General features: G+C 44.8%; 1 protein-coding gene across 1 annotated transcript; it reads left to right on the top strand.

The window, feature by feature from the left end:
- Positions 1-355: 355 nt before the first annotated feature.
- On the top strand, positions 356-12,942 carry LOC311102965 (calcineurin B homologous protein 1). The gene is made up of 7 exons (XM_084144469.1): positions 356-695; positions 1,382-1,454; positions 3,035-3,115; positions 5,009-5,136; positions 5,388-5,449; positions 6,457-6,579; positions 10,082-12,942. Exons 1-7 carry the CDS (start codon positions 629-631, stop codon positions 10,133-10,135), a joined length of 588 nt encoding a protein of 195 aa, XP_084000595.1. The 5' UTR covers positions 356-628; the 3' UTR covers positions 10,136-12,942.
- Positions 12,943-15,060: the final 2,118 nt, after the last annotated feature.

Consider the following 15,060-nt stretch of genomic DNA (forward strand, 5'->3'; position numbering starts at 1 on the left):
TTTTCTCTAAAAAATGACCTTGGTATCAGCATTGCTGGCTTCATAAAAAACGGTTGATCTGATGGATTTTGGATATCCTTGGTCTGACTCAAATGAACGAAATGAGTCGAAAGATTCATTATTTTGACTGAACGAGGAACAGATCAGAGTCAGTAGAAAGAGCCGAACTTCCCATCACTGGGTGCGCTGAAATATATGCCCACCGTGACGTATAGCAACGCCCACCGTGACGTATAGCACCGCCCACCGTGACGTATGGCACCGCCTACCGTGACGTATAGCACCGCCCATCGTGACGTGTAGTACCGCCTACCGTGACGTATAGCACCGCCCACCGTCAAAATGCAGTCAAAAGTGGGTCCCAGCTTGCTGCCCCATGGAGTGTTGAAAACACAAGACCAAGCTGACACCTATCCGGTCAGCTGTTTGGAGAGTCAAACTCAGAATAATTTAAAGGATCACAAGGAATTCATCAACAGTACGATTCAACGTAAACCATCGGCACGTTACAAAATTGCTAGCTTGCTACCTTCATGTACCCAGCTTTTCGCTAGCTAACTAGCACGAATCAGCAGGCTTATCGAAACAACTTGTTAGCGTAGGCATTTAGCTTTTGTAGGATTTTACAATGGGATCCAGAGCGTCGACATTACTGAGAGAGGAGGAGATTGAAGAAATCAAAAAGGAGACCGGCTGTAAGTTGAATTGTCCACGTTTACCAATGGCTGTTAACTAGCTAGCTTGTTAGCTAGCCAACGTAGTGCTAGTTAACTTGCTAGTTAGCCTTATTGGCTCAGTACTGTAGTCTGTAGCCAACTAGCAATTCTATGACAAACTCTCACTCTAGTTTAACAAAAAGGCGCGTTGTTCCACCTAGCTAACTATATTGTTGCTAGTTAGATTAGTGTTGTGTTTGTACATTATGTAAGTACTAGTTAGTGTCGTGAAGTGTTATGTTTTTCTACTGTCCCTTGAAATGACCTGAGCAAAGACATGTAATTATTCTGGTGCCTGGGTTGTCCCTAACCACTACATAATAACTACATAGGCTTTATTCCAGAAGATCACAGCAAAGAAACAAACTAACGTTAGATACTGACATTAAATTACGAACAAACGTTGTTGGGGAAAAAAAAAGACAAACTATCAATTTCCTTCTCATTTACATTTGAGTATTATTAGCTGACGCTCTTATCCAGTGCGATTTAGTTAGTGCACCCATCTAGGTGAGACAACCACACATAGTAAGGACATTTTTCCTCAAAGTAGCTCTCAGCAAAGTCAGTGCTAGTATGCTACGTTATCGTACTCCTTTGTATGAAGAGACCTGAGGCATTTAGAAGCATAATCCCAACGATGTTGTCACTGTGTTTGTTGGCAGTTTCCCACAGCCAGATCACACGGCTCTACAGTCGCTTTACCAGCTTGGACAAAGGAGAGAACGGCACGCTCAGGTACAGAACCGGCCCCAACAGCAGCACTGCCGCTGGTGTGATTATATTAAATGTTTTGATTTCATTTAACTAAGTCAGTTAAGAACAAATTCTTATTTGGTCCTCTGTAGTTCAGCTGGTAGAGCACGGCGCTTGTAACGCCAGGGTAGTGGGTTCGATCCCCGGGACCACCCATACACAAAAAAATGTATGCACGCATGACTGTAAGTCGCTTTGGATAAAAGCGTCTGCTAAATGGCTTATTATTATATTATATTTACAATGTGTGCGCTTCGTGAAACACTCAGTAACTACTGAAACAACCAGAAGGGAGAAGGTTCATGGTTCATGGTTACCCTTCCTTCCTGCATTGCTTCAGCTGTAACACCATCAGATCCAACTGGGTAATGTGCAATGGAATTGTCCTCATGCCAGTGAATATCGCTTAGAGGCAAGTGACCATTTCCCCTACTTAAAAGTGGCAATGGAAGTATATTCTGAGCCCGGTGTGGTTTTGAAATTGAGTGCACATTTAGACGTTTGTAGCCTCCGGTCTGTGAGCAGTGCACACGCGACTCCCTTGGCCAAAAGCCTTTCCTCAGGGCTCAGGCATAACACTGGGTAACATTTTACATTTGAGATTTTAGTCATTTAGCAGACGCTCTTATCCAGAGCGACTTACAGTTAGTGAGTGCATACATTTTTCATACTGGCCCCCCGTGGGAAACGAACCCACAACCCTGGCGTTGCAAGCGCCATGCTCTACCAACTGAGCTACAGGGAACATATTTTTTTGACCCGGGTGTCCGTCTAGTCTGACAACACTGTTTGCAATATCAACAGCAGATTTAGTGCACGTGTGACCTCAAACATTACATTGCAAACAGACTAGATAGACAGTCTGATTGCTCTCAATGTTCCTTCCCTCTCTGACCTTCAGAGAAAACGGTCTCCTTTAATCACAGCTCTTTTATCTCTCTGAGTGGGTTCTAACCCTCTATAAGGAAGAAACTTCCTAGATTCCAGCCACACATTTAACCAGTGTCTTTGAAGTGTTACTACTGACTATTAAACTGGGTGGGGGTCAGTTTCAGATCACTATATGATATTTAACAAGGTAGATACAAAACTGTAAACACTGGAATGTAGACAGTCTACTTTCCTGTTTACATATAACCAGTGTGGGTTCTGTGGCCTCTCACTGAAGCATCCGGTCTGCATTACGGTATACAGTGGGGCTGGGCATGGCTAAAGCTGGTCTGGTGAATCCAAGGTGACTTGTCTTAATAATTAATCAGTTGACACAACACTACAGCCACGTCCACTCCCCTGGGCTGAATGTCTCACCCCGCACACTCTCAATGTCGAGCTGACTGTTCAAGACCCAGCGAGCCGCACCGTTTGAATCAAATCATACGGCCAAAGGAATCATTGTCATATCATCACAATATCCAGTGTCATATCAGTGATATCTGGTAGTGTGATCCATAGTGTGTGATGTGGGGACACATTCTTAGACTCTCTAAGAGACTATAGTCCAACATTCCCTCTGTTGTCATTGAGTTAATCCTAACTCTCTTCACCTTGTCTGGTTTCTGTAGTCGTGAAGATTTCCAGCGGATCCCAGAGTTGGCCATCAATCCTCTGGGAGACAGAATCATCAATGCCTTCTTTCCTGAGGGGTGAGTCGTCTCTGTGTCCTTTACGGTCGTCTCTGTGTCCTTTACGGTCGTCTCTGTGTCCTTTACGGTCGTCTCTGTGTCCTTTACGGTCGTCTCTGTGTCCTTTACGGTCGTCTCTGTGTCCTTTACGGTCGTCTCTGTGTCCTTTACGGTCGTCTCTGTCTCTGTGTCCTTTACGGTCGTCTCTGTCTCTGTGTCCTTTACGGTCGTCTCTGTCTCTGTGTCCTTTACGGTCGTCTCTGTGTCCTTTACGGTCGTCTCTGTGTCCTTTACGGTCGTCTCTGTGTCCTTTACGGTCGTCTCTGTGTCCTTTACGGTCGTCTCTGTGTCCTTTACGGTCGTCTCTGTGTCCTTTACGGTCGTCTCTGTGTCCTTTACGGTCGTCTCTGTGTCCTTTACGGTCGTCTCTGTGTCCTTTACGGTCGTCTGTGTCCTTTACGGTCGGCTCTGTGTCCTTTACGGTCGGCTCTGTGTCCTTTTACTGTTTTTCCTCAAGGGTACACAATGCACATAGCCGTAAGTCACTCTTACTACAAGAACCGTTTAGTAATACATTAAACATACGTTAAATATTATTTTGTTGGAACAGGGTTACAAATGAATGGTTTGTGTGTATTTGACAATAAATATTCAAACGTTTAAGACAAACTGCACATTTTTTAAGCTAGTTTTTGTAGACGTTGTGGTTCTGGATCTTTGAAATTGACATGAAAGTTCCATGATTTATGGATCGGCCTGTATCATTACACGACCAGTGTGTAGGCGACTTGATTTTAGCTGTGGCTTATAATGGTTACTGGTCCTCTGGAGTCTGGAGCTGGTCTGGTTTGGAGCAGTTTGTGAAGAGAGTTGTTGAGTTCCACCACAGATTGTAGCATTATAGCCTGGTCCTAGATCTATTTGTGCTGTCTTGACCACTTGTGTGGTTATTTCCAGCATAGAATTGAGTAAGAAGGCACAAACAGACCTTCAACTAGGCTAGAGCATGCCTGGAGGACAGACGGGGAGCTGTTCAATCAGGACACGAGTCTTGTTGTCTGCAGTAATTGACTAGCTAAGACTTTTGCGATTTTGTGTGACCCACGTACGTCTGTGTCTCAGGTTAGGCTGAGTCATGCGAGCCAGAATGAATGGCCTGGTAGAACAGGGTCACATTGGTCTGAGGTGTACTGACCTCGAGTCTTTAACTAGTGACGTGAATGACTGTTTTTACTGGATGGCTATGGAGCAAATGATACAGATGAATCTTTCACTACCGTACCTTAGAAATGACCCTCATTCTATATGTAGGCCTCTGTTATAGCCTACCATTCTATATGTAGGCCTCTGTTATAGCCTACCATTCTATATGTAGGCCTCTGTTATAGCCTACCATTCTATATGTAGGCCTCTGTTATAGCCTACCATTCTATATGTAGGCCTCTGTTATAGCCTACCATTCTATATGTAGGCCTCTGTTATAGCCTACCATTCTATATGTAGGCCTCTGTTATAGCCTACCATTCTATATGTAGGCCTCTGTTATAGCCTACCATTCTATATGTAGGCCTCTGTTATAGCCTACCATTCTATATGTAGGCCTCTGTTATAGCCTACCATTCTATATGTAGGCCTCTGTTATAGCCTACCATTCTATATGTAGGCCTCTGTTATAGCCTACCATTCTATATGTAGGCCTCTGTTATAGCCTAACATTCTATATGTAGGCCTCTGTTATAGCCTACCATTCTATATGTAGGCCTCTGTTATAGCCTACCATTCTATATGTAGGCCTCTGTTATAGCCTACCATTCTGAGGGATGGTTGACTGAAGTCATTGTTATTTGACTGTGATGCTGGATTGTTGATGGGGGGGGTAAGTAATTGTTGTTTTCCCCACGGTTGGTCGGACAGGGAGGACCAGGTTAACTTCCGGGGCTTCATGAGGACGCTGGCTCACTTCCGTCCCATAGAGGACAATGAGAAGAACAAGGACCCCACCGCCTCTGAACCTCTCAACAGCAGGACCAACAAGCTGCTCTGTAAGTCAGAGACTAGGCCCTAGCCTGGGTCACAGGTGCGTTTTTGTACTGTCTTGCCAACTCCTTGTCGAGATGGCACAAACAGGCTAGGCACATTTAGCCTGGGTCCCAGAACTGAGTTGACTGTTTCTCTATCCCTCCATTGTTTTAAAAAGCTAGTTGGTTAAGACTTTTTTTATTTTTATGATGGAAATTTGAAAATGCATTTTGAAACGATGACTTAACGTTAAATTCCTCCATCTCTGCTCCAGTTGCTTTCCAGCTATATGACCTGGACAGAGATGACAAGATCTCCCGGGACGAACTGCTACAGGTGAGGGTTTAAATGACACATTTAAGTATTTTTTAAAATGTTTTTGTCATTGGAGAATGAGGGCTTTACTGTTGTGGAGTATGTATCAGAAGGATAAATACATTGGACCTACACTAGAGCTGAATAACGAACTCTAAGGCAGACACTCCTTTTCTCTGCTTTTGTTGAAAACAGAGAGACTTTTTGTCTTAGGTTTGTCATTTTTTCATTTTAGTCATTTAGCAGACGCTCTTATCCAGAGCCACTTACAGTTAGTGAGTGCATACATTTTTCAACCTCCTTCCTCTTTCTTCTGTATTCTCTCATTGTATCGGCTGGGCAGTGCCCTATGAAATATTACCTGTGTGGGCAGTGCCCTATGAAATATGACCTGTGTGTCCAGGTGGGCAGTGCCCTATGAAATATGACCTGTGTGTCCAGGTGGGCAGTGCCCTATGAAATATGACCTGTGTGTCTAGGTGGGCGGTGCCGTATGAAACCTGTTTATCGGACTGGGACGTGCCCTACAATCACTGTTATCTCTGGATTCGATGACTCAGGAGAAGCTAATCTCTTGTTTTGAAAACAAAATGGCTGCCTAATATTCTTTATATCATGCACATGCCTTGAGCGCTTATTCCCACATTAACACTGGAATTTCAAGGCTGAATTATTTTTGCACCCTTTGTTAACAGAAGTCTTTTTTTTTCACTTATACTCATTATTTATGTATACTACATTTAGGTCATCCTGTACTTTACAGCACTGGTGTTAAGACTTAGAACTGTACATTTTAGACCCTAAGGAACTTTGTCAACATATTCCAGGTTTTTTAGAATGATGGTTGGCGTGAACATGTTTATTCCAGGTTCTAAGAATGATGGTTGGCGTGAACATGTTTATTCCAGGTTCTAAGAATGATGGTTGGCGTGAACATGTTTATTCCAGGTTCTAAGAATGATGGTTGGCGTGAACATGTTTATTCCAGGTTCTAAGAATGATGGTTGGTGTGAACATGTTTATTCCAGGTTCTAAGAATGATGGTTGGCGTGAACATCTCTGACGAGCAGCTGGGCAGCATCGCTGATAGGACCATCCAGGAGGCTGACCAGAACGGAGACAACTCCATTTCCTTTAATGAGTTCATCAAGGTTGGAAACTTACATTTGTATATTTGGGAACGTTCACTAATACCTGACCTAGAATCAGTGGTGACAGGCAGTTACTTGGGGTACTCCCTTGGTGACAGGCAGTTACTTGGGGTACTCCCTTGGTGACAGGCAGTTACTTGGGGTACTCCCTTGGTGACAGGCAGTGGCTGAGATAGCAGATGTTCTGACTTTACACACTGCACTCTTTGAGAGAGGTAGTTAGCGAACCAAGCCAAAGACCCCTCAGAGACACATTTACATTTTAGTCATTTTAGCAGACGCTCTTATCCAGAGCCACTTACAGTTAGTGAGAGCATACATTTTCATACTGGCCCCCCGTGGGAAACGAACCCACAACCCTGCCGTTGCAAGCGCCATGCTCTACCAACTGAGCTACAGGGGACACCAATACTCCTTAGCCGGCCGACCAAGAATAGAATGGTCTACCGTATCAAAAGCTTTGGCCAAGTCAATAAAAATAGCAGCACAACATTGCTTAGAATCAAGGGCAATGGTGACATCATTTAGGACCTTCAAGGTTGCAGTGACACATCCATAACCTGAGCGGAAACCAGAATGCATACCAGAGAGAATACTATAGACATCAAGAAAGCCAGTCAGTTGATTATTGACAAGTTTTTCCCAACACTTTTGATAAACAGGGCAAAATAGAAATTGGCCTATAACAGTTAGGATCAGCTTGATCTCCCCCTTTAAATAAAGGACGCACCGTGGCTGCCTTCCAAGTAATGGGAACCTCCCCAGAGAGGAGAGACAGGTTAAAAAGGTCAGAGACAGGCTTGGCGATGATAGGGGCAGCAACCTTAAACATAAAAAAAAAAATGTTTAGTCATTTAGCAGACGCTCTTATCCAGTGCATTCATTATTTTTTTAATTTTTCATACTGGCCCCCCGTGGGAATCGAACCCACAATCCTGGCATTGCAAACGCCATGCTCTACCAACTGAGCTACATCCCTGCCGGCCATTCCCTCCCCTACCCTGGACGCCGCCCCATGGGTCTCCAGGTCGCGGCCGGCTACGACAGAGCCTGGATTCGAACCTTAGACCACTGCGCCACTCGCAGTCATCTGACCCAGATGGTTTTTTGGGGTCAAGTTTTAAGGAGCTCCTTTAGCACCTCGGACTCAGTGACCACCTGCAGGGAGAAACTTTGTAGCGGGGGGAAAAGAGGGAGGAGCATCGGGGCTAGTCGCATTAGAAGGGCTGGGAGATTAGGAAATGTTGGACGGGCAATGAGGCATGGCTGAGTCAAATAGGAATCCTGACTTAATGAAGTGGTGATTTAAAGAGTTCAGCCATGTGCTCCTTGTCAGTAACAACCACATCATCAACATTAAGGGACATGGGCAGCTGTGAGGAAGAGGGTTTATTCTCCAGGTCTTTAACTGTTTTCCAGAACTTTCTTGGGGTTAGACCCACAGAGAGAGAACTGCTCCTTAAAGTAACTAACTTCGGCCTTCCAGATAGCCTGAGAGCACTTATTTCTCATTTGCCTGAACGAGAGCCAGTTAGCCTGAGTATGTGTGTGCCGAGCCTTTCGCCAAATGGAATTCTTGAGGTGGAGTAACTCTGCCAGATCACGGTCGAACCAGGGGCTGAACCTGTTTTTAATTCTCATTTTCTTTATGGGGCGTGTTTGTTAACAATACCACTGAAAATATAAAAAAAGAAGTTCTAAGCGTCTTCGACAGAGGGGATCAAGCTGATTCTATACCAATTTACAGAGGCCAGGTCATGAAGGAAGGCTTGCTCATTAAAGGTTTTTATCAAGCGTCTATGACAAATCAGGACAGGTCATTTCACTGAGCAGCCATTATGAACACAGGCTGTAAAACAGTGATCACTAAGGTCATTACAGAAAACACCAGACTGATACCTATCAGGATTATTGGTGAGGATAACATCAAGGAGAGTAGCCTTTTCTGGGTGTTTGGAGTCATACCTTGTGGGATTGGTTAATAATCTGAGAAAGATTTAAGGAGTCCCATTGCTTTAGGACTTGGTCAGGTGGTTTAAGCATGTCCCAGTTTAGGTCACCTAGCAGGACAAATTCAGACTTAGTGTAAGGGGCCAGGAGAGAGGTTAGGGCAGGTAGGGTACAGGCCGGTGCTGTGTAAGGGGCCAGGAGAGAGCTTAGGGCAGGTAGGGTACAGGCCGGTGCTGATGGAGGACGATAACGCCCAGCAACAGTCAACAAAGAGCTATTTGATAGTTTCATGCTTAAAAATCAGCAAATCAAATTGTTTGGGGACAAACTTGGTGGAGACAACCGAGCCATGAAGGTGTTCCTTGGTAAAGATTGCCACTCCACCACCTTTGGAAGATCTGTCTTGCCAAAAAAGGTTATAACCAGAAAGGTTAACATCAGTGTTCAAAACACTCTTTCTTAACCACGTCTCAGTAATGACCAACACATCTGGATTGGAGCTGTGAACCCACACTTTCAATTGATCCATTTTAGGTAAGAAGCTTCTAGTGTTAACATGCAGAAAGCCCAGGCTTTTACGAGAGCAGGAATCAGTGAAGCAGATATCGGAGGACAAGTCAGAATTGGGGCTAGCAACAGTAGATGGGCCAGGGTGTACATACACGTTTCCAGATATCATCAGCAGTAATCCAATCAGGGCACGGCAGAGGACAGGGAGGAGCGCTGCAGTGTTGATTTTATGACATTTTAAAATGTGCATCAGATGGCAACAAGATCATATTGTACAACAATTTCATCGGGTAACATGAATACAAAGCTGGCGAGAGGTGGTTAGAGTAGGATGGGAGTCCCAGAGACCGTGGAACCAATAGAGAGTCAGAGTCCCGAGTGTAGTAACAAACGCCGTCTGTCCCACGGGCGGGTAAACGAGGAAGGTCACAGTCAACAAAGCACGCAGGAGTCATGAGGCAAATGGCAATAAAACACAAGGAAACAAGTATAACGACCTGGGGCCAGCCATGGGAAGTTCAGAGTCTCTCGCCCCAACTGGAGGCTCGGGAGAGAGGGGAGGGGGGAGTGTGGCGGGGGTACCTGACAGGGGGAGACGGGACAGGCCAGGGCAGGCGGTAAACAGACCGCCAGGTGGAATCCAAGCAGCAGGGGCAACAGGAGTAGGTGTCACACCCACTTGGGATAAACTTTTTCGGGAGGCAGATTCCTTGTAGGAGATGCCAGCGAGCTACGTCCAAACAAAAGTTGTCCTGTGGCTGTTGTATTTTGGAGATTGCGAGGAGGATATTTTCTGATGTTATCAAAGCAAAAATATTGTTTCTTATTGATGTAATTTACAATTGAAGTGTCCTGGCTACATATTGGGGGGGGGGGGGGGGGGGTCTCCCCTGAATGAGACAATATTGATGGTAATGTTGAGGTTATCACTGCAGGTGTTGATGGCCTTGTTAGACTGAGGTAATGTATCGGGTTGTGGTTAGTGACCGAGGTAATGTATCAGGTTGTGGTTAGTGACCGGTGTTGTTGATGTCCTCCTCAGGTGCTGGAGAAAGTGGACGTGGAACAGAAGATGAGCATCCGCTTCCTACACTGAGACACTGATTGGACCCCATCCTGACAGGACTGTCTCTGATTGGATCCCATCCTGACAGGACTGTCTCTGATTGGACCCCATCCTGACAGGACTGTCTCTGATTGGACCCCATCCTGACAGGACTGTCTCTGATTGGACCCCATCCTGACAGGACTGTCTCTGATTGGACCCCATCCTGACAGGACTGTCTCTGATTGGACCCCATCCTGACAGGACTGTCTCTGATTGACTGGACCCTCCACCTTCACCATGTCCGTTGGAACAAGACCCAAGCGGAGTCCCAACTGGCACCCTATTCCCTATGTAGTACACTACTTTTGCCCAGGGCCCATAGGTCCCAAGTCAAAAGTAGTGCACTACATAGGAAATAGGGTGCTCTTTTGGACGCAGACTCACTCCCATCTCAATACACTATGGGCAGCAGCTGTGGCCCTCTACCACCGTACAGTACTATGCTCTCTCTCTCTCTCTCTCTCTCCATCTCTCTCTCTCTCTCTCTCTCTCTCTCTCTCTCTCTCTGACCCATCCTCCTCCATACAGTACTATGCTCTCTCTCTCTGACCCCTCCTCCTCCATACAGTACTATGCTCTCTCTCTCTCTCTGACCCCTCCTCCTCCGTACAGTACGATGCTCTCTCTCTGACCCCCTCCTCCCCCATACAGTACTACGCTCTCTCTCTCTCTCTCTCTCTCTCTCTGACCCCTCCTCCATACAGTACTATGCTCTCTCTCTCTCTCTCTCTGACCCCTCCTCCATACAGTACTATGCTCTCTCTCTCTCTCTCTCTGACCCCTCCTCCATACAGTACTATGCTCTCTCTCTCTCTCTCTCTGACCCCTCCCCCATACAGTACTATGCTCTCTCTCTGACCCCTCCTCCATACAGTACTATGCTCTCTCTCTCTCTCTCTCTCTGACCCCTCCTCCATACAGTACTATGCTCTCTCTCTCTCTCTCTCTCTGACCCCTCCTCCGTACAGTACTATGCTCTCTCTCTCTCTCTCTCTCTCTGACCCCTCCTCCATACAGTACTATGCTCTCTCTCTCTCTCTCTCTCTCTCTCTCTCTCTCTCTCTCTCTCTCTCTCTCTCTCTCTCTCTCTCTCTCTCTCTCTCTCTCTCTCTCTCTCTCTCTCTCTCTCTCTGACCCCTCCTCCATACAGTACTATGCTCTCTCTCTCTCTCTCTCTCTCTCTCTCTGACCCCTCCTCCTCCATACAGTACTATGCTCTCTCTGACCAAGGTTATGGTATATAAGATAATGTTGTAGTTTTTAATATTTTGTCTGACTGTTCTGCCTTGCACTGCTCTGTAAACTAAAGGGAATAGTTGCGTGCCTTGGGTTGTTTTATGTTAAGTCTGGCTTCTCTTACAGATGAAACCTTTAATATTTATTGTTTAGACCGTTCAAGGTTGAAATAGATCTCAATGTTTATTAGCAAGGCTCTGCGTTTATCACCTTTTTGACTTAAACCGTTAAACCTTTAGACATTTTAAACGTTTAAAACATGTTTGGTGTCGTTCCATGTAAGGTATGGCGTTGTTATTGTGATGTTAGCCAGGGCAGAAAAGGCCAAATCTATCCTCCTTTTATTTAAGCTAACTTTTTATCAAAAAAATGTGTTGCTGCTTTCTTTGTCAGTATGAATACACAGATGTAAAGGTAATATGAACATGTCCCTCCAGTAACGTGTATTGGGTTGTTATGCTAACGAGGAATAATGCATATTCCTTCCATCACTGAGCAACGACTTGTTCTCAAGGGCAGGGTTTCCCAACTCGGTCTTGACCCTAGCTAGTCTAATGACTGCGTCAGACATAACCCTGACCCTAGCTGGTCAGAGGCTTAGATCAATATCCTCAAGTCTAGGAGTAACACAAACCTTTCCACGATCAATAGAAGATTTAAAGAGTCATTGTGAATCAACCAAGAGGCATTGTAGTCTAACGTATAAACATCCATACCACTGTTCCATGCTTTTATTCTTGATTATCATCAGGTTAGCCAGGTACTTTTGATGGAGAGGCGAAAAACATTCTAATTTTGTTTTTGTTAATGTATTTGAACCAGAAATGCCAAATGTATGATAGTACCAGCGCTCATTAAGCTATATGTGATTGTGGGTCTGTCTTTTTAAGGTGCTACACAGGATGATTTGTCAGATTTTTTTTGCATTGTAATTTCAGAATGTCAATAATACAACTGCAGTTATAGTGGAATGATCATGTTGCTTCAAACAGCTGTTTTAGTTATTGAAATGATATTTCACAGCGATTTTTAGATGGTATAATGATTACCTACAATATTCAGTGCTTGTTTTCACACAAACTAAAGTTGAGCGAACGACGTAGAATTTTAGCAACCAGGAAATGAGTGATTTCCACTAGATAACACAGCCACAAAGTCAGAACAGCTTTCCCCATTTTGACAACGGATGCCTCTCCGGTTGGGAGAAATCAATAGGCGATTATATCACAGCCAATCACAACAATGGTGAGTAAGTAACACCTGGTGAAACACTCCTTCCACTATTAGCACCAGCTGTGTTAGGGGACGTTTTCTGAAATTACAATGCAAAAATTCTACCAAAATCCTGAGTAGCACCTTTTTTTTAAATGATAGATTCCAACAGATCCTCCTTGATGCTGGAAGTAGAGATTTATTTTTCATCAATTATTTTTATTAATCGAAATGTGATAATCAATCATGCATAACTCAAATGTACGCTATATAGAAATGTTTATCCTGTGAAATGTTAGGACAATTGTAAAAATTATTTGATTGCAATAAAACTTGCTCAAAAGTTACCTTTTTTGGCTTTGTCTTGTTTCATTTGGACGGCCTAATATAGTATTTATCCTTGTTACTCTTTTTAGTTTACGTTCATCCAAGCAAGGTCTGGGATGTCCAGGACTAGCTATATAGGTCACCAGCTTGTCTTCCTAAAACCCAGAGTTAGTTACCTCCTGATTGGTTCAGCCATTCCTATGTGGAAAGAATAAGCTCAGATCTTATAGGTTTTTGTTCTATGAGATGATAGCAGTCAGTTAACAGGACCAAGTTTGACTATGAACTTGCTTGTTTACACAACCGTGGGACAGACTGTTTGTTCTTGGACTCCCATCGTATTCTAGCCACCTCTCGCCGGCTTTGTATTCATGTTACCTGATGAAATTGCTGTACAATATGATCTTGTTGCCATCTGATGCACATTTAAAATGTCATAAATCAACACTGCAGAGCTCCTCCCTGTCCTCTGCCATGCCCTGATTGGATTACTGCTGATGATATCTGGAAACGTGTATGTACACCCTGGCCCATCTACTGTTGCTAGCCCCAATTCTGACTTGTGCTCTGATATCTGCTTCACTGATTCCTGCTCTCGTAAAAGCATGGGCTTTCTGCATGTTAACACTAGAAGCTTCTTACCTAAAATGGATCAATTGAAAGTGTGGGTTCACAGCTCCAATCCAGATGTGTTGGTCATTACTGAGACGTGGTTAAGAAAGAGTGTTTTGAACACTGATGTTAACCTTTCTGGTTATAACCTTTTTCGGCAAGACAGATCTTCCAAAGGTGGTGGAGTGGCAATCTTTACCAAGGAACACCTTCAGGGCTCGGTTGTCTCCACCAAGTTTGTCCCCAAACAATTTGATTTGCTGATTTTTAAGCATTACACTTTCAAATGGCTCTTTGTTGACTGTTGCTGGGCGTTATCGTCCTCCATCAGCACCGGCCTGTACCCTACCTGCCCTAAGCTCTCTCCTGTCCCCTTACACTAAGTCTGAATTTGTCCTGCTAGGTGACCTAAACTGGGACATGCTTAAACCACCTGACCAAGTCCTAAAGCAATGGGACTCCCTAAATCTTTCTCAGATTATTAACCAATCCCACAAGGTATGACTCCAAACACCCAGAAAAGGCTACTCTCCTTGATGTTATCCTCACCAATAATCCTGATAGGTATCAGTCTGGTGTTTTCTGTAATGACCTTAGTGATCACTGTTTTACAGCCTGTGTTCATAATGGCTGCTCAGTGAAATGACCTGTCCTGATTTGTCATAGACGCTTGCTAAAAACCTTTAATGAGCAAGCCTTCCTTCATGACCTGGCCTCTGTAAATTGGTATAGAATCAGCTTGATCCCCTCTGTCGAAGACGCTTGGAACTTCTTTTTTGATATTTTCAGTGGTATTGTTAACAAACACGCCCCATAAAGAAAATGAGAATTAAAAACAGGTTCAGCCCCTGGTTCGACCGTGATCTGGCAGAGTTACTCCACCTCAAGAATTCCATTTGGCGAAAGGCTCGGCACACGCTTACTCAGGCTGACTGGCTCTCGTTCAGGCAAATGAGAAATAAGTGCTCTCTGGCTATCCGGAAGGCCAAAGTTAGTTACTTTAAGGAGCAGTTCTCTCTCTGTGGGTCTAACCCCAAGAAGTTCTGGAAAACGGTTAAAGACCTGGAGAATAAACCCTCCTCCTCACAGCTGCCCATGTCCCTTAATGTTGATGATGTGGTTGTTACTGACAAGGAGCACATGGCTGAACTCTTTAAATCACCACTTCATTAAGTCAGGATTCCTATTTGACTCAGCCATGTCTCCTAGCCCGTCCAACATTTCCTCATCTCCCAGCCCTTCTAATGCGACTAGCCCCAATGCTCCTCCCTCTTTTTCCCCTGCCCCGCTACAAAGTTTCTCCCTGCAGGCGGTCACTGAGTCCGAGGTGCTAAAGGAGCTCCTTAAAACTTGACCCCAAAAAACCATCTGGGTCAGATGACTGCGAGTGGCGCAGTGGTCTAAGGTTCGAATCCAGGCTCTGTCGTAGCTGGCCGCGACCTGGAGACCCATGGGGCGGCGTCCAGGGTAGGGGAGGGAATGGCCGGCAGGGATGTAGCTCAGTTGGTAGAGCATGGCGTTTGCAA

The sequence above is a fragment of the Coregonus lavaretus genome (genome assembly GCF_964263955.1).
Source record: "Coregonus lavaretus genome assembly, chromosome: 27".
Lineage (NCBI taxonomy): Eukaryota > Metazoa > Chordata > Actinopteri > Salmoniformes > Salmonidae > Coregonus > Coregonus lavaretus.

Coding starts and splice junctions, on each gene's coding strand:
- LOC311102965 (XM_084144469.1), top strand. CDS start 629: ATGGGATCCAGAGCGTCGACATTACTGAGAGAGGAGGAGATTGAAGAA. Junction 696..1,381: donor AATCAAAAAGGAGACCGGCT/GTAAGTTGAATT, acceptor GTTTGTTGGCAG/TTTCCCACAGCCAGATCACA. Junction 6,580..10,081: donor CCTTTAATGAGTTCATCAAG/GTTGGAAACTTA, acceptor TGTCCTCCTCAG/GTGCTGGAGAAAGTGGACGT.